The following is a 23357-nucleotide window of genomic DNA, read 5'->3' on the forward strand; positions in this document are numbered from 1 at the left end:
TAGGGTAAGTGTTGGATAGTGTAGGGGTAAAAATTACTATTCTAACTCCAGGGGGTGCAACAGTAGGGTAAGTGTTGGATAGTGTAGGGGTAAAAATTACTATTCTAACTCCAGGGGGTGCAACAGTAGGGTAAGTGTTGGATAGTGTAGGGGTAAAAATTACTATTCTAACTCCAGGGGGTGCAACAGTAGGGTAAGTGTTGGATAGTGTAGGGGTAAAAATTACTATTCTAACTCCAGGGGGTGCAACAGTAGGGTAAGTGTTGGATAGTGTAGGGGTAAAAATTACTATTCTAACTCCAGGGGGTGCATCAGTAGGGTAAGTGTTGGATAGTATAGGGGTAAAAATTACTATTCTAACTCCAGGGGGTGCATCAGTAGGGTAAGTGTTGGATAGTATAGGGGTAAAAATTACTATTCTAACTCCAGGGGGTGCATCAGTAGGGTAAGTGTTGGATAGTATAGGGGTAAACATTACTATTCTAACTCCAGGGGGTGCATCAGTAGGGTAAGTGTTGGATAGTGTAGTGTAATATTATGCGTTGTAATGGTATGCGTTGTAATGGTAGTATGCGTTGTACTGGAATGCGTTGTAAAGGTAGTTTTTAAAAATGCGTTGTAGTGTCATGCGTTGTAATGTCATGCGTTGTAATGGATTATGCGTTGTAAAAAATGCGTTGTAATGGTAGTGCGTTGTAAAAGTTGCGTTGTAAAGGTTGTTCCCCATCACCAGGCTGAGAATCCAACCTGATGAAAGCCCATCTTGTTGAAAAAAAAACATTTCTTTCAGCTTGCAGTTTAGTTTCTTTGCTGTTCTAAGAGGCGTTCCCACCCTTCACCTGCCAATCCCTTCAGCTAGGTTAACCTTTTTGTTGTTTATTTTTGAGAGGGTTTATTCCATCCACTTAAACCTTCAAAACCTCTCATTAAAGCTGCCTTCTGCGCCTCATTTTTGTTTGTTATTTTATAAACATTTATTCATACAATTCCTATTGCAACTGGAATTGTAAGTACGTTTTTCTCCAGTCCCAGGAATCAATCCCAGTAACAGGTATTGAAAGCTATGCCTAGTATACCTTTTCCACAAAATCTTTCTGTTTTCGTTGTTAAATGTATTTTTTCCCGGTCTAATTTCGCCAGGCTGACAATCTTCATTTTGGATTTTCGTCATAATGACAGAATTTCATTTGTGTTAATTTTCTGTTATGTATCTTAATGGTTGTTTGCCGGGTTCTTAAAAAACGTGTAAAGCTGTTTTAGAGATGTACCATATATCCGCCACACGTTATATATGGAAAACAATATATATTCCAACAGGTTGATGACTCTTCGAGGGTCGCGTGTATGTGGAAGGGGCAGGCCTATGCCAAGCTGAAACCTAACATGTCACTGACTCATCTCCAGCCACACGAGAAGCTCAAAGGGGAATCTGGCACGTGATTTCTTGCCCCCATCCTGACAGAATGTCTAGAGCACTGGTTTACTATAAATTTCCTTGACATTGCTCAACAAGTGTTCTTCTGCCTGTTGAAAGAGTGCACGAATACACATGTGCATCCCCTGTTCACACCATTGCTAGTGAGTGAGTCCTCTTGCTGTGAGTTCAGTCAAGTTATAAGAAATGTAAAAGGTACTTTTTTGTGGACCTTCCCTCGCCCATGGGTGCCTTAAAGCAGCAATTTAACAGTGGACTGGTTCCACTACACTTGTGCATCATTAAATATGTCAAATCAGCTTTAACCGCTGCACCATCCACAATTACATTGTGGCCTACACATCTTTATGAAACTACATACCAATATGTTCTTTACCACCACAATCAACACAATACTATTGCCAATGCCTTTTCATTACCAGCTCCAGTAGTCTGAAAACCCTAAACTCAATTGCAACCCTCTGCCCTAACCCCTAATTAGAACCCTAACCATCTAACACACACCTTAACTCTGATTCCCAACCTTCTACCCCAACCCAAAGATTAACTTATTCTAACCCAGTCCCACAGACCCTATCCCAAACCCTCATCACAACTACAAACCATAGCCCCCAACTTAACCAATGTATATCGGATAATGTCAGGGGGACACGTTCCAGCTATTCAACAAAAGAAACAATGCAACGGTAGACACATTAACCAGGCTTGAAATGCGGTATGCAAGATCTATTTTATTGGTCATGTGCAGCTTTCAAGAGGATGTTTCATTATTTTACTTTACAAATATTCCCAGAAATGGAGTTTGGAGTTTCTGCACTGTCTTATTATTAAGTCTGCTGATGAGTCTGGATGTGTTTTCTGTTAAATAACAGCGGGTTCTTCAGAATATTGGTGCTGGTCGATGAGCCCATCAGTTCTCAGCCTGGTCATTCCTGTTCAGGAAGGAGGTGATCTTATCTCTCATGCCCCCTTCAAGCATGTCCAACTGATCCTGGATTTGACGAGTGTATGGATCCAGATTCCTCTTCATGTCTTCAGCTCTCTGGATGATCATTTGTTTTAGATCCTCTCCATATGGGGAGGCTGACTGGCTGAACTCCTCGATCCTCTGGTTCACCTTCTTGTTAAAGTCTTCCAAGTAGGGTGATAAACTCTGCCCAATGTCGTCCAAGTGAAGTTTCTCCTTGATTTGGTTGGTGGAGGAGAGTATTTGCTGTCTCACATCTTCCACATTGACAGAGAACTTGGTTCTCATATCGTCTATGTTTGTCTGCATCTGGAAGGCCATGATCTCAATCTTTTGGTTGAGGTTTTCTTGGACATTCTGTGCGTACGGTGTCAAATGCTTCTGCAGCTCCTCAATGTTCTGCTCAATCTTCGCCAGGACCTCATCACTGTAAGGGCCCAGGTTCTTCTTCATCTGCTGCGCTTTTTCACAGATCTTTCCCTGAAGTTCCTCAGCGTACGGGCTAAGGGCCAAATGCAGGTTGCCCACATTTTCTTGCAGTTTGGCTTGAAGCTGTTTGGCATATGGTGAGAGTTCAGTCTGGAGGCTGTCCATCTTTTCCTGGAGTTTGGCCTCAAGATCCTCAGAATATGGCTTGATCACTGCTTGAAGGTGGTCCACATTTTCCTGAAGCCTGGCCTCTAGCCCCTCAGCATACGGAACGAATGCTGCCTGGAAGTTATCCATATTTTCCTTGAGTCTGGCTTGAAGCTCCTCAGTATATGGGGTGAGCTGGAGACGAAGCTCCTCTGCATTTTTCTGGACACGAGTGCCAAGTTTCTCGGCATATGGGGTGAGCGCCTGACGAATCTCCTCTGCATTTTCCTGTACTCGACTTGCAAACTCCTCAGCGTATGGAGTCAGCTTCAGCTGTAGCTCCTCAATGTTCTTGTTAAGCTGCTTGTGGATATCATCTGCATATGGTGACACCTTCAAGCGTAACTCCTCCAGCTCCAGGTGTATCTGCTCCTTTAGTTTCTCTGAGTCTTGGGAGAGCCGTGCATGGAGCTGGGCGGTGAATGGAACGAGCTGGCTTTGTAGGTGTGCAGCATAAAGAGGAACATCTTGGAGATTTTCTTGTAGGAGGGTGCTAAGGAAAAAAAAATCAAAAATTGATCAATATTACTATTTTAGATGAAATATCCTATATGTTATGTATATGACAGCTAACCCTTTTTTCTCCCCTTTCCTCTCTCCTCTTTCTCCAATATCTGTGTCCTAAAATTTCTTGCATCAACCACAAAGTCCATAATAGTCTTAAAAGTGTCTCAAGGAGGTCAATTCTCTAAGCATGCACTATACACGCATTTTGCTTAAATACCTTACTTAGTGAGTACAACAGCCTGGTGGGTTACTCAATTTGGGCATGGAATGGAGAGAAGCTAATAAGGGCATGGCTTGGGTAACAGTATTGTAAAAAGTAAAAGCTCTCTGTCTGTGTAGGTGAGGATGTTGTATAGAGAAGCACTAATACCTCTTAGAACATAACATTCAAGAATTCTCCTTATACAGAATCCCCCCTTGTGCCCAATGTTACCAGTCCCTTGAATTCATGTACTGCTATGTGTTTTGGGAAGCAGTGCCCAGAAGAGTGTTTTCACAATAGGCCCATGTTCTTACCTTTGGGATAATTGGGCCCTGGAACCCTGTGATCTTATGCACGTTGCCCAAGAAAATGGACCGTTAGGCTCGGGCTGCGAGGCAAAACCAAAGTCTCAAAGCTGGTGTGAGCAGCACTAGAGGTTAAAGAATTGTGATATAACTAAAAGCCCCCTGTCACTGCTGAGGTAAGCAGAAAATAGCAGCAAAAAGGTATATGAAACCCATAGTCTTCAAAATAAAACTAGGATGCTATGAAAGCTGGAACAGGCATTTAAAGATGGGAGACATGTTAGATGAATACTGTAGGGATACAATAAGAAACCTCAGAACCTGTGGCCAAAAGAGCAGAGGTGAGGTTAAAGATTTCAATAGCAGGGGCATGGCTTGGCACCAGCCAAGATGGCCATGTACTAAGTGAGCTCCCTGTGACCCAACCTTTCATCCTCAACATCCAACACATTTTCTGACCCTGTCCGCAGTAAAACTACACCAGAGCATGCCACAGTGAGTGGTGGTCTGGTGCAAGTAATTATTTTCTCCCCGCTGATTGTGGACGGGGAGAACCGCCTCGTGTCGTAGGCTGTAACTTGCCGATCAACCCCAATGGAGGACCACATAGCTCCCCGGTAAGATCCCCAATAACCAGAGGTGAGCGCATAGGTGGGGGGTCGCCTCTCTGGCCCCTCTGTCTTTCCCCAGATGGACTGGTGCGATCTCTTAGAGGCAGACTGTGGGACTGCATAGCCCACGGCCTGGACAGGCGGTGGATGTGGCCCACGGTGCGGCCCGAATGAGTGAATGAGGGGTTAGAAATGCATCGAAGATTGGGGATTACATGGCAAAGAGAACAGATTGCAGAGAAGCCCTGGGACAGGTGTGAATAGGGGAGGGGCATTGATCTGAGGATATCACAGGGCTCCCCATTTCTCATAACGGAGTGCACAGCCTTGCCGGTGCTGGTGAGAGGTGGTGGCTCAAATAGCATACCGGAGTGGCACCAAGGGGTGCACTGCAAAGATGGAGAGATACAGTGGGGGATTACAGCCATGTGCCTAATAAGCTCAATTGATCTGTCTGGTTCTCTCCTCTCCCCGGCCCTCCCCTTTCATGCCTCTTCTCCTTTGGGGGCCTTCCCTACAAGACTTTTGGACTGGTGAGATGGGAGCACAGGGAGCCCAGCGGAGCCAGGTGGTGCCCTGCAAGTACCTGAAGAAAGATTCTTGATGCAACTTAAATGCACTGACTGAGGAATCACCTACAGGGCTTAGACGATGCCGTAAACAGTGCTATGTGATGGGGCGCTAAGCTCTGCTTGGGCATTTAAAGGTGCCTCAAGAAGCTGGACCTGATTTGACTGGAGGAGGCAGTGGCTGCGGGTAATTGTGAGGCGCGGTGGCTCTGCCCTTTCGGCTGTGATGGCCCACTTGTACGTCATACTGATGATCCAACTGAGACGTGGCATGACAGGAGACCAAACAGGGAACTCAAAGGGGCCCAAATGAGGCTCAACAGTAAGGAGCTGTGGCGAACCCTAACCGAGCGACTTGCACTTGCGGTCATGGGTAGAACACGCTGGTGATGGAGATACAGGCAGAACAAACAGAGACGACAGAACCCTCTCTCAGTGCCATCATGGCTGCCTTAAGCGATACTCAAGGGTACCATTGAACCAAAGTTAGATTCGGTGACTGTCAATGTAAATCTCTTCTAACTTCTATAGGAAAGTCAATGATGCACTACGGCAACTCCTGTGGGATTGGGGCAGTTCAAGAATCGCACTCAGCAAGCTTCAGAGAGGGGTATATGAAGAGGGTTTGGTAGTCCAAGATATACACAAATATTACTGGTCGGCACAATTGATCGTAATAAACGACTGAGTGTTCTCGGTCAGTACTGAGCGTGCGTACCCTGTGGAAAAGGAGGCCATTGGTACTCCGGGCTGCTCCTCACTGCGATATTGAAAAGGATGTGAGGGCGCTCTATCGTTTCATACACAGCTGACGGTAAGGACATGGTGAGAAGCCACTCGATTCCTGGGGTGGGATGACAAACTGACAGACAGCGCTCACTTGGGGGACAGCGAGCTTCCGCAAGAGGTTCTGGATCTGAAGGGGTTCTCCAACCAGGAACTGATAGGCATTGAATACCTGGGGGATGTGTGGAGAGGGCAAGCATTACTCACATTTGAGGCTCTATGGCAGGAGTATGGAATGGATGAATCGGAACATTTTAAATATTTACAATTGGGTCACGCTCTTAGGCACCACATACTGGAGATGGAGCAATTACCAAAGTTGGCACCTTTGGAAAGATCGTCTCCTACCGGACCCCATGACAGAGAGGGCGGTGTCCTTAACCTATAAGAACCTGAGAAATAATTCCCTGACCATCTGCAGAAGCCACAGGAAGCGTGGGAGGGAGACCTTGGACTTATAGAAGAGGAGGATTGGTTGGAGGCTATCCAAAGTCCCAGATGGCCATACGAGCTCTGTTCCGCCTCATCCAATAGCAAATACTCCATTGATCATCCTATTCCAGTACACTACTGCATCGCCTCGGGAAGTGCGACACCATCCTATATCCCAGGGGTTGTGGTGAGACAGAGTCCTTTTGTCACATGCTCTGAGAATGTCTGGAAATACAATGCTACTGGAGGGAGGTGGTTCAAATTATGGCCAAAGCCACTGGACTCAACGTGCCGCTCACAGCCAGGTGCCACCTCCTATGTATAAGTGGCGGAGAGGAGTGGCATAAATTCCCAAAAATATGCCTTACATTGACCTCTAGGATTTCCTAGAGAACTTTAGCCTGGGCCCGGGGGGTGAGTCGGCTGCCACTCATTACAGGATGGGAAGCTGATGTAGACTGGTGCCAAAGGGCTGAACATGTGGTGTACCAGAGTCAGGGCTGCCCAAAGAAATGGGAGAAAGTCAGGGACAGCTGGTGTACATACAGGAAATAGAGGGAGCCCTCAAAAAATGGGGTGCCTGATACCTTGGGTGTGGAACTGGGGTTACTGTTGAAATTCCATCATAAAGCGTTGCTAACAACTGTCGGCTCAATTCTTATTTAATGTATCCTAGTGGTAATGCCGCTCGTACTGTACTTTGTTCTTTTATTATGTCTATTCTGTACACGATAACCCATTTATAATTACTGAAGCAATGAGCAACTTAAAATACTTAAAAAAAGAAAAAAATCAATGGCAGACAAAGGACAAATCAGAACCCACTTAAGGCTCTTGAGGATGTGAGTCGGGGTATGAGACTTTGAAGACGCTGCCTAACCTAAAGCAGGAAACCAGTGCTCATGAAAGCTGCCGCTAAAATCTACGTTCTAATCCCTAAAAAGAAAGACAGGGGGATAACATTCAAGCATGGAGTTTTAATAACAAGGATTAGCCTATGTGTGTCCATCAAACGAGCTTTGCAAAGGCATTTCTGAACAAATGAGCTTAGAAAAGAGATCTAACGATGACGTTAAAGAAAGACTGTAAGTCACATTAAAAAATGTGAATAGGGTTTGAATGCGGCATTTCCACAACTAAAACATGTATTTATTTTCAGCAGGGGGTCTTCGTGGACGGTCCCAAAGAAGAGCAGTTGCTAGAAGGTTGTCTAACAATGGACCATAGTGAAGGGTGATAGGGTAGGACCGAGTGACATTCAACAATGGGGTCTTATGAACCTCGCTTGGTGGAAGGACTGCAGGTAATAGGAATTCAAGCTTCCCGGCTCTTAGGAACGATTTCCAATACATGTGCTTGACTGGGGGACATCTAGAAATGGGCCAGGTGGTATGGGTGCATACGACCGTTTTGTGTCTGGATTCCTAACAGTTTGACTAGGTTGAAAGAGGTCTGGAACAGGACGCGGTTGAGGGACATACAAGAAAGGAGCTTGTTGGTTCCATATCTGACAACTGGCCTTGGTCATAAGAAGTTGAACAGGGGGATGAGGCTAATGAATCTGTAAAAATAAAGCCAGTGTTGAGATTTCAATGGTTAGGGTTTATTTAAAGATGTTTAACCATGGGGCTTTAAGAATCCGTAACCATGTCACAATGCGGCTTATCCTAAGAAACTGTAGAAAAATATCTGTAGTGTAAGTATCTACAACAATAGGGAGCAGTGTAAGGATTACCAACAATTTGGCTTGGAGTAATCATTGTAAGCAACGGGACTTGCACGAGGGATAGTGACTGGTCATTGATTTGGTGGATTTTTTTGGTTGTACTGTCAGACAATGCTTACTTGAACTGTTTGCTGATTTGCGACTCCTGGATCTGTTGCGCTGCCCGCTGCGCGCTGCTGTGTAGTTCCTTTAAGTTATCCCAGAAGCCATCTTCCACCTCATCAGTGCCCACATCTGTGCAGGACCCTGTGGGAACAATAAAGAGGAACAAAGGCACTTGAGAAAGAATCCATACATTATCTGTTTTATGAGGACCACCAGCCTACCGGTCTTTTTGGAGTACACTTCACCAAGGGACAGTTCCACAATAAGGTTGCTACAAAGGCTGTCTTGTGGATCCATAATGAACGGCACAATACAGCACAAGGTTGCATTCGATGGGCTCAAAAAAAGCCTTATTGCAAGGGCATGGGTGCACCCACAAGTCAAAATATCATTTTACCCATGGCTTCGAAAATCCCTTCACCACAGCAAATTTTGCACTTTCTGCTGAATTTCAGGCCAACCTCTATAATTACATATCAAGGATCAGTGCTGAATAGTTTACATGTGTGAAGGATGTGCTGAAATGGACCAATGGGGTTATGGATGTGAGATACCCATTGACGTTGCTTGCATTTACAGGGAGCTTTGGAAGCAGGATGGAAGACACGATAACTTTGAACCTTTGGAATATCCATGCGAAGGTATATTACCTGCCCTTGCCAGGATGTAGAGCAAACTAAATGCTACCCCTGGGGTGCGGTATGTGAAGGTGCCCAGGAACCACTCGGCTCAGACTTTAGATTACAACAGGTGGTGTTTTCTGCATCCGCAGAGCCCACCCAAGGACGGAAATCTAGGCCTTCGCTATCCTCCTCCCTTTAGAGAGAGGGCGAGATGGACTAGAGGTTCAGGGATGTTGAGCATTCAACCAGAAAACAGGGGGCATATTTACAAGTTAAGTGGCGAAGCATGTCGTTAAGCAAAGAAGGCTAACAACACGCTCCGTCACTTCAGAAAATGCAGGGCTGCACGATATTCACTAGAATGTGGTGTAGCCCTGCATTTTCCCCTGCGCTGGCACTGAATTTAGCTGCCTAGCGCCAACACAGACACCCATGACCATAGTGCATTGCAGGGGAAGATTGTTTATGTGCAGGAAGGTGTCCCTTTTTCACATAAACAATCTTTAAATGCTGTTTTTGGAGCTTCTATGTGAGCTGCTCAAGTTGCAAAACGTCATTTTTAAACAAGCATTTGCAATGCAATAGGTCTCGCATTTATACGAGTTTGAGCTATTGACATTGCAAATAACAATGCCTTTTATTTTTGTTTTCGTTATTAAAACATAAATATGAAAACAAAACTAAAAGCCATTGTCATTGACAATGCCAATACCTCAAACACACGTAAATGCGAGACCTATTGCATTGCAAATGCTTGTTTATTTTGAGCGTAAAAGTCATCTTCGACTGTCACCGAGTGAGCAAATCGAGTGATACCAACTGACCCAAGGGAGTGTAACGCTAAAAGAAACAATCTCTAAATTCAGCAGGCAGGCAAATGCATACAGATGGGCTTTGCATTAGCATCATTCCACATATACTTTACATTAGTGCAATCTGAAGGCGTGGGAAGGCAAATTGTATTCACTATAATAAACAACTTAAGCAAATTATGGATAACATTTACCCTTTTGTCATAATTTGTCCAGTTACAACATCCATAGAGTACTGACTTTTCACTTGCAGATTAATTGCAAACAAGTTATTGCTACTGAATGTATGCCACTGTTTCTGGTGTACCTACAGACTAAAACCTGTGAGTGATAAACTGGACACTGTGGGGGGAAAGTAATTTTTATCCACAGAAAACAAATTAGTTAATAGCTTCTAGGCAGAAGTGCTTCACATAATCCAAACTAGAAAAGGACATTGTCTTGGCATTAACCAGGCATGGAAAGATATGGAGAGGTGCTTTACACGCTAATTGCAAGGTCGCATTTTAATGTTACTTCTAATTTTATAATTAAATGCGCAAAAGAATCGAGCTCAGTCTACGAGATGTTATCCTTGTTCTACTTCAGTTTAGTACCACCTTCGCCTGACCGCACCAACATGGCGTGTGAATTTGGTCTGCCTGATCTGTGCGCAGATGCAGTATGGGCACACTCGATGCGCGTGCGCAAGCCAATGACAGGTTCTCGTTCGGCCGCTGAATGTGTTCTGCTGATCAAGAGAAAGCATCACTAGCTGCAGCCGCGGCAGCGTTTGCAGCGCATGGGAAGCACGATAGGAATACCAAGCCCGTTGGAACCGATGCAGTGATAGCCTTCTCACGCCCGTGTATAAAAGTGACGCTTAAAGGACTTGGTCTGAGCTTGGTGTGACGCTTTATTATGCTAACAGGGAGGTGATGGATGTATTAGAATTCCCAGCCTTAAAACAGGTAAGGGTTAATGCATTTTACTGATTGCTTGTCTCATAAGTCTATTTGAAACAACTGTCTTTGGTCTGTTCTTGCTGGCATATGTTATTTTGTCTTGGATTGAACCTGTGCTACCTCTGCTGTATCTATAGATCAGAGTGTTACGGGACTCAAAGGGTTTCAGTACTTGCACATGTGTGCATGTTGCTTTGCTTTGATAAACGTGAAACTATCGGCGAACGGCATGAAGTGGAGCAGGTATAGGGCTATTCGTCTGCGTTACCTGGGAGGTGAAGTCAGGGCTGCTACGATATTGTGACCTGCTAGGGTTCAGCACAGATGTGCAATTTAAAGACTTTCACTTCCAGAAATCATTGAGGGGCACGTTATGCATAGCGTACTTTGGTGCCGAAGGTGCTTAAACTGAGGGCACATCTTTGGTGTTCTCATAGGGATTATTATTCAGCAGGCATACTAGGAGGAGGTTAAGCCTGAACACAGAGTTGCTCGCGCTAATGGAGGACGAATAAATGCGAGATTCTCATCCAAAAACCTCGTTTAGGACCATTTCCTCCAGTACCTCACTTCACCGGAGCATTTCACCGCCTCGTAGAATTGCAATTCTAGACCGCAGCTGTCCATTGAGGCTATGCAGCACTATATTAAACTTGGCTGTTTCCTTGACCTGCATTTTGGGAGACGTGTAATTCCACTCTGAAATCCATGCAGCATTTTCCCAGCATTGTCCTGCAGAAAACGCGTCTGCTTCCTGACGTTTATAAAATGCTTAATGCATATTCCAGAAAACTGTACACATGTAATATTCCTTTAAATACGTTTTAAAAGTTGGTTGTTACGTCCCATCCTGCAAGTATTGTGGTCAAGGGGGAGCTGTGACATTTATGGGCCAGTTTTAGTTTTATGCAGGTGCTCGTTCAGTTCCCAATTAAAACGATGCCTGCCTTCCGATTGCGCACATTAACAAACAGCATTAAGAATTAAGTGACTTTGAAGTAAATAGAAAACGAGGCCTATTGCATTTTAAATAACATACACAAGCTTTGGCAAAGTGATGCGGCCGCAAAAGTGAAAGTGATCGCGATTACGATCGCGTGCTGAGGAAAGACACATGGCGCTGCGCGCGTGCACGTTCACGTGCACTGAAGCTTTAGGCCACGGCAGCACGTTGAAAAGCCTGTATACAAAATGTCTCGGCCAGTTCAGCGCAAGCGCTGCATCAGGCGAGACCTAAAAAATGATTGTTTATGTGCAGGAAGGGACATCGGTGTTTGGCTGTTTCCATGTGTGCTGCGCAGCACACATAGAAACAGTAAAAACAAGGAGAAAATAAACATTTCTTCTCGTTTTGCCAGGTTAAGAGCAGGCTTTCCCTGGTCTTTATTTTGGTGCTGCCCCATATTTACGCCACCCTTGCAAAATCAATGGGTGTTGCAGTGGAACGCCCACAGCAACAATCATTGCCCTCCCCTTTCACGATAAGCATAGTGCGAAAGGGGGCCTTATTACAAGGCAGCGTTAAGCCACGCTGGGGGGCATATTATCAAGGGCTAGCAATATTTTTATTGCCGCGTTTGCGTCCGTTTTCGGACGAAATGCGACGATAAAAATATCGCTTTATTTACAAGAGCACATTAACGCATGTGAAATGGGATTAGCGCTGGCTTCAACATCGCATCACCTTGCATCACTAATGAGATGCAAGGGAGGTGTGTCCCGTGAAACAACATGGGATATTATCGTTAACCCAGCTTCTCTCTATTTACAAGTGTATCGCTAACACGCATCGCGATATTAAAATCAGCGCTAACCGGGTATTTTGCCGGTTTGTAACGCCTGCTATTTTTCTTACTAAGCCATATCTATAATGGGAGGTGGATTGTTATGCTGAGTCCACGTCTCTCTATCTACAAGGTTTTCCCTAACGTGGTTTTCTATCGCTGGAATTCCGGCGATTTTCACCCTTTCCGCCGCTTTTGCCTGGATTTCTATCGCCTCGGCGATGCGCATTGGTAATAGTGCGCTAACCGGGCGATAGATTTTGGCAATAGTCTACGTTAAAATTTTACAAGCTAATTGCGTACAGCGATAAATATCGCTGCCGTTTGATGATATGATCTTAACGCTGCCTTGTAAACAAGGCGGAGGCTCTATCACCACCACAACGTCATGAAAAGTGATGCTGTGGTGGCGATAGGGGCTTGTAAATATGCCCCCAAGTGCTCCCGGTACGGCTTCCGCTCTTGACCGATTGAGTGACCCTCGGTAAAACACCATCCCCTGGTGCCAAAGTGGTTGCTAAATAGTGTTAAGTGCTCTGCAAATAAAGCTGACGTCATAAGCCAAGGATTCTGCTGTTACCTGTAATGGCCAGGAAGGCCAACACGACGCCGATGGATTTCACAAACATCTTGAGCTTCGAAAGGAGCTTCGGGGGGTGGAACCTGTGAGAGAAAATATTGGGTTTAGCACAAAAGGGGAGAGGAGGGGCTTAGAACCGAAAAGGCTGCCAGTTGCCACGGATTGGGTGGGTGAGGGGCTCCCTTTATGCCGAGTTCCCAACATCAGAGCCACGAATCCCTCCATCAAACACCTCAGTCTGGTGAAATGCCAACCCAAGCATGTCTGGGAAGTTGCTGCCTGAGGTCTGAAGCCCCCACTGTACAGTGCAACGTCTTTAATGCCCGCATCCATCATCCTGGCCCGTCAGGTTTCGACTCTTATCACTGCTGTATCTCAGGCGGCCCCAGCCATTCCGCTCACTCCATTCCAGTGTCTCCCATCTTCAGCGTGTTCACTGCCGAGGGGTCACCTTTTAACCATCGGCCTTTACCACTGAAGTGTCTGTGGTGCTCGGTGAACCCTACGCCCCCCTGTGCCAGACCAACCCACCTTAAATCACGAAGATGCACTGTAACATGCCCTAACAACAGCCTCTCCCATAACTGCAATGTCTGAGCCCAGGCACCCTCACGCCTCATTAAACATCACTCCTCACTACGGTGTCTGAGGTGCTCACCTGTTACAGCCAGCACCCCGACTCCCTGAAGTGTCTATGGCAGTGCTTAATTTGAACCGGTGGTTTCCGGTGCTCGGCACCAGCACTTAATTCTCAAAACTGGTACTTATGACAGCCCACCACATGCCGGTGCAGTTTGCTTATTTTGAGATAAGCCCAGCAACAGAGAGTTTAATACCTCAAGAAACATTAAGCATGAATAATACCTGCCACCCATGCCTTTCTTGTAACTCTGGGTGGCCTGGAATAGTCTGAATTGTCACTCTTGTGGGAGTGTGATGGTTAGTAACTGTGTTGGTGCTGTCATTTGGCAGTGGGTGGTGCAAGCTGCAATGGCCTCCGAGAAGGGCCCTGGCACGCATTTTTTTTTTTTTATAAATTAGGCACTGCATGGAGCGCTGAGCCCCCCACAGCCCCCCACCCAGCAGCCCCAATCCCTAGAGTCGACGGTCCTCTGATCTCACAGCCCCTCTTCCCTGCAGTGTATCATAACCCGCTCAGCTGTCGACTTTCACAGCCCTCTCAGCTAGAAACCTCCAGCACTGAATTGTGTCTGTGGCTTCGCTGCCCCATCCTCCACCGACCCCCAAGTCAGAAGCCCCTCTCAGGGCAGTGCCACTTCCGGTTATATGCCTCCAGCCCTTAAAGCAGCGAACCTCACCTCTCCTGTACCTGAAGTGCAGATGTGCACCTCCTCGGACAAGAATAGCCCCGCACCACAATATCTGGGTCTCTGGCATTCACCAGACCCTCGCAAGCCCCTCTTCCACAACTCACCTCTGGAGTCTACACCTGCTGGCTGGCCTCTGCTGGTACCAACCGCTTGTGCCTCGCTGGTATTTATACCAGAGTAAACGCCCTCACCTCTGGGTACAGCGCCCAGAGGAAGACCAGAAGGCGCCGCTGGACTTTAGACGCGGGCAGACGTGTCACCTGTGGACGATGCCTTGTCTGCTGGTGATGCTGCAGCCCTCGCCGGTGCCCTCAGTGGGTGACGCGCAGGGCACTGATCGCCCTGACTGGACTGCAAACCAACAGCGGATGGTAATATGTGGAGCACACGTCCCACATTTCACCGATCGATCTCAAAGTGCGAGCTCGACCCTCTTCCCTTTTACAGGGGCCACCGCATTCGATTTTATCTGCAGTCAATTTTAAATTCCGTCCTAGCCTTTGGAGTGATAGATTGCTGCACATAGCGACCAGAAGAGGCGCTGTAAGGAAAGCACGAGTGTCCAAATTACATATACAATAACAGGGCTAATTTTTTCCGTAAATTAGACAGTTTATTACTTTGTAGTCTGTGACGCCAGAGGACAGAGAGGGCAGGCTACAATGAGCAGACAATGTATCTTGGTGGGTGGGTCACAAGAAGGCAGAGTGGAGACTGAGGGTTGGGGCGAGACATAAATTAGTTGATTAATGCAACATAAGGGGCGAGGGGTAAATGATAGAACAGTAATGCATGAATGTCTTTTGTGAATCGAATGACCACGTGGCGAGTTGGGGGAAAGAGGGGTTGGTCATGCATTGGTGAGAACTTCCACCAGGCCCTGTGCTTGGTAACTCTGGATCTCCAGTTATGAAACCCTACAGTAGCAGGAAAGCCTTTGGTGTCCCAAGCCAAAATAACCCTTAATCTACTAGTTTGACTTGTTTGCAGAGGGAGGGGGCGGGGAGGGGGTGCTTACAACTAAGACACATCTGGAGGGATAGGCGAGGGTGTCCATGTAAAGTGTAGTGGTCACCCCCCGCCTTTTGCTGCTAGATGCTGTGGTAATTGATCTGAAAGTGTGCTGGGCCCTGCTAACCAGGCCCCAGCACCAGTGCTTTTTAGGGCTCGGCTAGCGAAGGCTGCGCTTGCGCAGTCTCGCTCGCGAGATATAATGACTTGGAGAAGAGGGGAGGGGGCGGGGAGGGGGTACTTACAACTAAGACACATCTGGAGGGATAGGCGAGGGTGTCCATGTAAAGTGTAGTGGTCACCCCCCGCCTTTTGCTGCTAGATGCTGTGGTAATTGATCTGAAAGTGTGCTGGGCCCTGCTAACCAGGCCCCAGCACCAGTGCTTTTTAGGGCTCGGCTAGCGAAGGCTGCGCTTGCGCAGTCTCGCTCGCGAGATATAATGACTTGGAGAAGAGGGGCTTGAACCCGCCCCTCTTCTCCCCTCTTCTCCATTGGCTGGCCTCTTGAATGCTGGCCAGCCATTGGAGAAGAGGTTCGTCACTCCGAACAGGCCCCATCCTTTTCGGATTCGGGGGCGTGTTTTTTGCAACTTTTCTAATTATCTCCTCCAGCCAATGGCAAGAGGAGAGAAAAGAAAAACACGCCCCCGAATCCGGAACCGCCGCTGCCTTTCTCCGAGGCATTTCTGCTTCGCCTCGGAGAAAGGCGGTGGTGTGCTTGTTATTTAATGCACACACAATGACGCGCATCTACCCTGACCGAGGATCGAACCTTGGACCCCTCGATTCGTACTACAACAGAACCAACCACTCGACCGAGCCAGCGCCTCTCCTCACCTGCCCCTTGATGTCTCTCCCTCCGGGCGCCCGCTACCTCGTCATTCCCGTCAACATGCGCGTGCTTAGCTCCTCAGCGTCTTCGCAGCGCTAGAGTCTGTCGCTCATTTTAATGTTTGACTTTTCTTCCGGCGCTACGTGTAGGGATTTGTACTGTAGAGTATACCTCTAGTGTAAATCCTTCCGCTGCGTGCTGCAGAAAGCAGCCATTTGTCAAGCGGGCACCGCCGATGACGTCACCGGCAGATGACTATCTGTAGACTTGCGTCCCGGGGCAGCAATGCCTGCGCCATGTTTTCGTCTTCCCTCTTTCATCTGAAGCTGTCTGAGAGTCATTGACACCTGGACCTCAGCTGCCGTAGGCGCCCGGCAGCAGGGCCAGCCCCTACCGCCTCTACCTTCAGGCCCTCCGCCCTGTGTACCCTCAGCTGCTCGGCCTTTGTTAGGACAGCTGCGCCCGAGGAAAGGTCAGTTTACACAGAGAGTGTCGCGGGAGGGGGGAGAGGGCTGGAGGGCTGGGGCATGTGGGGTAAATGAATGCAACGCCTGTGCGCTCTCCTAATGCTACGCCTGACCCAGACACCCTGGGCTATTTCTAGCAGACCTGGCAGAGGTCACTGGGCAGAGAATCGGAGAAGGGAATCTAAAACCGGTGCCTAAAACAAGCGTGCGTGTGGTACGGATGCCTTCAGTGCCGGAGACCATGGATTCTCCCAGAGAGATGTGCGGGGGGCGAGCGGCAAATGTAATGACCTTTTGTGTAAATTCGGACGTCTCGAAGCACCAGTGACTGCGCTGCAGGAGTGACCACGCGCAGGTCTGCGCCACCTCTTCACGGTACGCATTCCCCAGGCAGCGCTATTGTTTTACCTCCCTGTCGCCAACCCCCCTCATGCTGTACATCTCCACTACAAGTCACCCCAGGCGCTCCGTCATAACTCAGTCATACGGGGCACCTCGTGCGTCACTTCTCTCTCCTCCCAGGCACCTCCATTGTTTTACCTCCCTCGAGAGTCATCTGTACAGACCCCAGGCGTTTATTTCCTCTCCACAGGTCATCTCCTCACACAACTCTCGTTGCAGTTTTCTGAGGGTGCCTGGAGCTGTGTGCATTGAGGTTACGCCCGCAGCAGCGCCATTCTCGTCTTGCTCCAGCCTTGTCCTTGTCCCTGCTTGTTCGCTTCTGTGTGATTTGCCAGTTTAAAGTGGTTTTAGTCCTTCATTATCATACAGCAGGTGATGTTTTTAACACCCCTGACCCCCCTTCCTTGCCATCCCTTAACCCTCTGGCCCCTGCTGGCACCTATCAACAAAACCATCATCTGCGTGTGGTAGCTAAGCCATCCTTGATTTAGGTGAGCTGGGGGACTCGAGGGATGTTTGTGTTCAGGGGCCAGTGCCTGCTCATCCAGGTACTGACCAGTGACCACAAAAGGGACCCCCTGCTGCCTCATTTAATTCACTTCCATCAGCAAGGGCGCCAAATGTCTCTCCGCCCAGGCCCAGGGCGCTATCTTAGCAAAGCTCCTGCTGAACCACTCCAGCGCCAGCCTCCCCAGCCACCTCTCCTGATGTGCCTTCCTGTCACCCCAGGCACCTCACATCACACCTTAACTAACAGTCATACCAGGCCCATCTTCTGCGCCACTTCTCTAGGGCAGGCCCCCTCAGGTACCTCTAGATGCACATATATGAGCCCCTTGCACTGCCGTGGCATCACTTTTTATGACGCTTTGTCTGCACAAACCAAAAAATCATATTTATGAGGTCACGCAAAGGCCACTTTGTGTGGTTTTGAAGGGCCTCATAGATATGGGATAAAACAAGGCAGTGCAAACGGTTGCGTTGCCATACTCTGCGTTAGGTAGGCGTTCCAAGGGCATTGCAGTTATTGTTCCCACTCAACACCCATGGATTTTTACGCTTCCCCAGATTTACAAAACCATGAAAACCTTACAATGAGGAGAAACTTTATTTCTCCTCAGTTTTGCCTCTTTCCATGTGTGCTATATTCTGCGACACACATAGAAAAAGGAAAAAGTCTCCCAGGATTGTGTTTGTGGAGGAAGGTGCCCCTTCCTGCACAAAACCATCCTGCCAACAACACAGGCACCCTTGCACCATGGTGCAAGAGTCCCTGCATTGGCGCTAGGCTGCCAAAATGGCGCCAATGCAGGGGGAAAGGACAGGAATGCACCATATTGGATAAATACGGTGCATTTCTGCCCTTTCACTTTGACATAGGGCAGAGAAGCAAGGTGGCTTTATGCACTGCCCTACGCCAAATCCCTGTAAATGAGGCCCCTAATGTATTACATCTTCTTTAGAGGTTTCCCACGTTCTTGTTTCACCTCACCATTGTAAATTGCTGTAAGTACTTGATGTGTCATGTTTTCACTATAAGCAGTGCCACTGGAATTATACAGCAGGGGAGGACCAAACTATGCGGCTGGGTTGACTAAATTATGTGGTAAGAAAAAGCAAATTATAAAGCATAATGCACGCACATTTTGTGATAATATTGCTTCATTATTTTGTAATTTTGACTCGGGTTCAGCCTATCTGGGCAAAAGTTTAATATCATTAGTACCAGTCTAACACCCAATACAGTAATAAGCAACAGAAACAGGACCAGTCAACCTTTGGAAAGGGCCTTCCACTGTGATGCAGCACGTGTCGCTACATGTTTAGTAAATTTGATCAGTTTGAGCTAGAAACTATTTTTTTTGTTAAAATCTGCAGATTATTCAGGAGATGGTGGATTATGCGGCAAATACGAAAAATCCATAAATATGCAAAAAATGCCACAGCTGCAAAATCACTTAATTCCACTGGTCCCGCATATAGCCCACCGACGACCTCGACCATTTAGGTAGCCAAATTATATCCTATTGAGCTTTTCCCAAAAGAGCGGTTTCCATGTGATCTCATGAAGTGACCATTCAAAGACATTATGTGGGTGTTGACCTTGATGATATTGGGTTAATACTGCTGGTTAACACCAGCCAAAACTCTGCTCGCAAGATTGATTTAGAGACTCAAGATTTACTGCCCAGCCAGGTAAATGGGTAAATGCATTGACCACTGTCTGCAATGATGCAATGTTTTTTTGCAGGAAGTAATACAGGAAGTGCTTGGAGTAAATATAAAAGGCAGGATAATATGTTCATCTTTAAAGAGGCAACTTTACTCAGCTAACAGGTGATGCATGTACATGATTGTCACTGCATTTTTTCCCTTTTGCCATGCTGCACAGCATCGGCTATGTTGCATACTATTGGTAAAAAAACATAGGCGCGGCATAATCCAATCCCATGTGGAATATCTGTGCTGTCCTGGGTGGCAGTTCAGAGTGCTGGTTAAGTGTTGTGTTGAAGATTTGTGGTGGGGGTTATGAGCAATGCCAATAGCTCTAACTTTAACAATGCCGTGACCATTGCATTGTAAATGCTTGTTTAGGTCTCGCCTGAGCCAGCGCTTTAGCGCTGCTCTCGCGAGAGCTTTTGTAAAAGGGGGATCTGGAAGTGCAAACTAGTGCTTTTCAGGCCTCCAAATACATTGCATGTGCGCCGGGCGCGTGCACCATTTGGCAGCCTGAAAGCACTAGTTTGCACTTTCAAATCCCCCGTTTACAAAAGCTCATTTCGCGGCCGCTTTGATGAGAAGATCAAAGCGGCCGCGAAATGAGCTCACCATTTGCCATCCCCTCCCTTATCCCACTTCCCTCACAATGGCGACAGCTTGTTATTTCTCGCTCCTGAATTGAACATGTTGCTGCAGCACGGGTTTCTCTGTTCTGCAGTTCATTCTTTTTATTTTTTTGCAGTTTTTGTATGGCGCAAACTCAACCCGAAGGGACTGGAATGCTTTACGTGAGAACCCGTTACATTACACAAGGACGCATTCATTTGGTGGGGGGTGGGGAACAGCACGGAGAGATACAGTGATTTGTTCAGAACTACACGCTCTCGAGCTGATGCCGAGACTCGAACCTGGTTCTAAACTCGGCATCTCTAGCCGTTACGCCACACCATCGCCATCCAAATTCTCATCTTCCCTTTTAAAATCGCCTGAAAGGGCCACTGCTCTTTCCTGCAAAGTGCCCTTCTCCCTCTCTCTGCATTTCCCTACTCCTCTTTCCTGCAGTGACTGGTACCCGAGCCACGGTCTTCATAAGCGGCAGTAGTTAGGACCCAGAAGAAAGCGTTCTGCCCTCTGTCGGCTTCTCCCTTGGCATCATATTATCCAGGCAGATTCGCTCTGAAGCATATACATTGGTTTCGCGCGGCCAATCAGAATACTTCATGCTTAAAAAAAAAATGACTCAGAATTATAAAATGCGATAGCTGAGCCCTTCTCCTCTCCCTTGTGTGCAATGCACTGGCCTAGATGCAGTGCAAGAGAGCTGTGGTGCCCGTACCCCGGGGCACAGCTCCCAGTATGTCACTCGGGTTTTAGACAAGGCCAGTGGCATGAAAGTCGGATTCATGTAGGGCTAGCTACAGTACGTCGCAGTAACTTAGTAGAGACGTCACGTGCCATGGTTGAGTGTTCTGGGGCGGTGTAACCAGAACAACTGCTTTGGTCTGTTCGACATCTCCATTGTGTAATTGCGTTAGTAACCCCAAATCTCTTTTGGAGAAGAGTTGGGAGTCACAGAATATAGCAGGTGGCACGTTTCTAAGGTGTATGAGAATGCGTTGCACGTGTGAAAAACAAAGTCCATCACTGGAATTATGACTCTAAGGGCCCATTAAAAGGAACTATATTATGACATTTCAACACGGTCATTAGAGGCAATATTGTGGATGGTTTTAATACAGAAGTCCGAAACCATCGTGCTGAGAGGTAAATTGGACACGGTTCATCGAAGAGTATAAATAGGGCTTGAGGGTTATAAATGATGGAGTAAGGTAAAATGCCCAGTTCTGTAGTTAGCCATGAATAACTGCAGTCTGTTGACTATAAAACACAGCGTGTCACTGCTGATTTACCAACAATCTTAAAAAGTAGCAGCAAACATACAGCAGCAAGCAAATGTGCCCATCAACACATTTCCATAAGAGTTGCAAAAGGTAATATAGGTCCCATCTTTCTTTTTCCCAAGGCAGCTTTTTTCAATGTTCATTGTGAGCGGGACTTTCCGAAATTCTGTTTCTTAGTTGGCCCTCTGTCTTGCCCACTGGTACAAACAGTGCAATATTCCTCCTTCCATCTGCATTTTTCCTACAGAACCCTAATCCAACCAAGCAAGAAAATAAATTGACAAGAGGCCATGCCTTAGTTTCATGGAGCAGAATTATACACTATTTGGCTGATGGAGATGTGCGGCCCCGACAACTTACCCTGCTTCCAGCCGCTCAGCTGGAGATAGCAGTCGAGGCGGAAGACTGGCTTTTCCCGTTTTCAAGGGTTCGTGTAAGTAATTAGATGTCCTTGGAATTCGATGAGTTGCAGCTTTCCCTCCAAAACCTGCACATTACACTACAAGCTGAATAACGCATAAATACGTCGAGGTCTACGTAGTATTTATTAACTTCTAGGAGGGAGCAAGCACAGTAAGAACTGTTCGGGTTGTCACACCGACGTGGAACTAACTGTGGCCAGTACCGCGGTGACGTGGAAGGGTGGGAATGCTAATTGAAATGTTTCGACAAGATGTAGAAAGAAAACAAGACAAGCCCGGCGGAGTGTGGCGCGCGTGCTTGGGGGCGGGGGAGCGCATTCCAGGCGGGGGAGCGGACCCTTTTAAGTGCTCCCAAAAAGCGGATTGCATGGCTAGCACGCGCACAATCACGCGCATCGTGCCGCCATGCAATCCGTTTGGCATCGCACTTCAAAGGGTCCGCTCCCCCGCCTGGAATGCGCTCCCCCGCCCCCAAGCACGCGCGCACCACGCTCCGCCGGGCTTGTCTTGTTGATAAGCAAGGAGAGATTAGTGATGTGCCCACAATCACAGGGTGTTGAGCCCACGCCGAGACTCGAACCTGGTTCCCAAGTTCCAAAGTCGGCAGTCTTTTGCATATTGGATTAGGTGTCTCCTCCGGGCACTTAAATGTTGGGTGTTTCCGCCTCACAGCGGCGCTATAAAGCCCAGAGCACAATTCTGCACTTAATAAGAAAAAAACTAGAACTTCTTTCCGTAGTAATTTGCAATGCAATAGGTCTCGTATTTACGCGCGTTTGAGCTATTGACATTGCAAATGACAATGCATTTATCTGTTTTTAAAACTTAAATAAAAGGCAGTCATTTGCAATGTCAATAGCTCAAACTCGCGTAAATGCGAGACCTATTGCATTGCAAATGCTTGTTCCTTAAACTGTAGCTGTGAATTGGTACACCCAGTTGGCAAGTTACCCCTGTAAGGTCCTAGTATATGTTACCAGTCATACCCAGGGCAGGGATGCTAAAGGGGTGCCAGGGCTGCAGCCCTTATGGTACCACCCTGAGGGACACGAGTGAAACCAAAAGGTTGCAGGCCAGCCATGTGAGCCTCGCACAAGCAGCTTGCCTGCTCGAGTTTGACCCTGCACACACCATGTGGGACTGGGTCACCTCACTGCATGTAATACAGGTCAGTCACCCCTAAAGTAGGCCTCCCGTTAGCCCAGGAGGCAGAGTGCATTATATTGTATGTGTGGAAATATATGTACAAGCATACATTTCCCTTTGGTATCATTCTAAACGTAATTGTACAGCAAGTGCCCAACCCACAATAGGATAACATGGGCTGGACACTGGACATCTCCAGATGTCCAACTCCATTATGGAACGGTAAATTCCTTTCATGTTTGGTGTCAAACACAGTGCTTTTTACCCCAGACATGATAGTGGTGTCAAGGTTTAACAAGCATATACTTAGCTGGCACTTTAGACAGTGCCCACCAAGTCAACCCAGTGTTCTTGTGCCTTGGCAGGCTTTTGCAAGTGTTTGCCGCCGAGACAGAGATTTGACCAAATGCTGGGGAATGTGTGCAGCTCCCAGAGGTCAGAGACAAAGACCTGTGTGTGCAGAAGGTAACACCTCCACACACACAGGATGACTAGTCAATAGTAACCTCCAAGGCCTCACCAGCGCTTCTGGACAAAGGAATTTGTCCCCCATCGAGGACAAAGCCTCTCCCTACCCCAGGCACTGTCTTTCGAGGCTGGT

General features: G+C 47.3%; 1 protein-coding gene across 1 annotated transcript; it reads right to left on the reverse strand.

Annotated features, from left to right (window-relative positions):
* Nucleotides 1-2146: 2146 nt before the first annotated feature.
* On the reverse strand, nucleotides 2147-14497 carry LOC146861415 (uncharacterized). Its single transcript, XM_085645715.1, has 4 exons — nucleotides 14460-14497; nucleotides 13025-13107; nucleotides 8296-8422; nucleotides 2147-3531 (listed from the first exon to the last, which is right to left on the reverse strand). The coding sequence occupies exons 2-4, from the start codon at nucleotides 13071-13073 to the stop codon at nucleotides 2346-2348; spliced, it is 1362 nt and encodes a 453-aa protein (XP_085501841.1). The 5' UTR covers nucleotides 13074-13107; nucleotides 14460-14497; the 3' UTR covers nucleotides 2147-2345.
* Nucleotides 14498-23357: the final 8860 nt, after the last annotated feature.

This window comes from Triturus cristatus, chromosome 3_1 (genome assembly GCF_964204655.1).
Source record: "Triturus cristatus chromosome 3_1, aTriCri1.1, whole genome shotgun sequence".
NCBI classification, from domain to species: Eukaryota; Metazoa; Chordata; class Amphibia; order Caudata; family Salamandridae; genus Triturus; species Triturus cristatus.

Bases quoted from the DNA above. Each gene is read 5' to 3' on its own strand.
- LOC146861415 (XM_085645715.1), bottom strand. From the start codon at position 13,073: ATGTTTGTGAAATCCATCGGCGTCGTGTTGGCCTTCCTGGCCATTACA. The intron at 8,423-13,024 runs GTAACAGCAGAA...TTGTTCCCACAG, and splicing joins GGCCTTCCTGGCCATTACAG to GGTCCTGCACAGATGTGGGC. The intron at 3,532-8,295 runs GTAAGCATTGTC...TTTTTTCCTTAG, and splicing joins CAAATCAGCAAACAGTTCAA to CACCCTCCTACAAGAAAATC.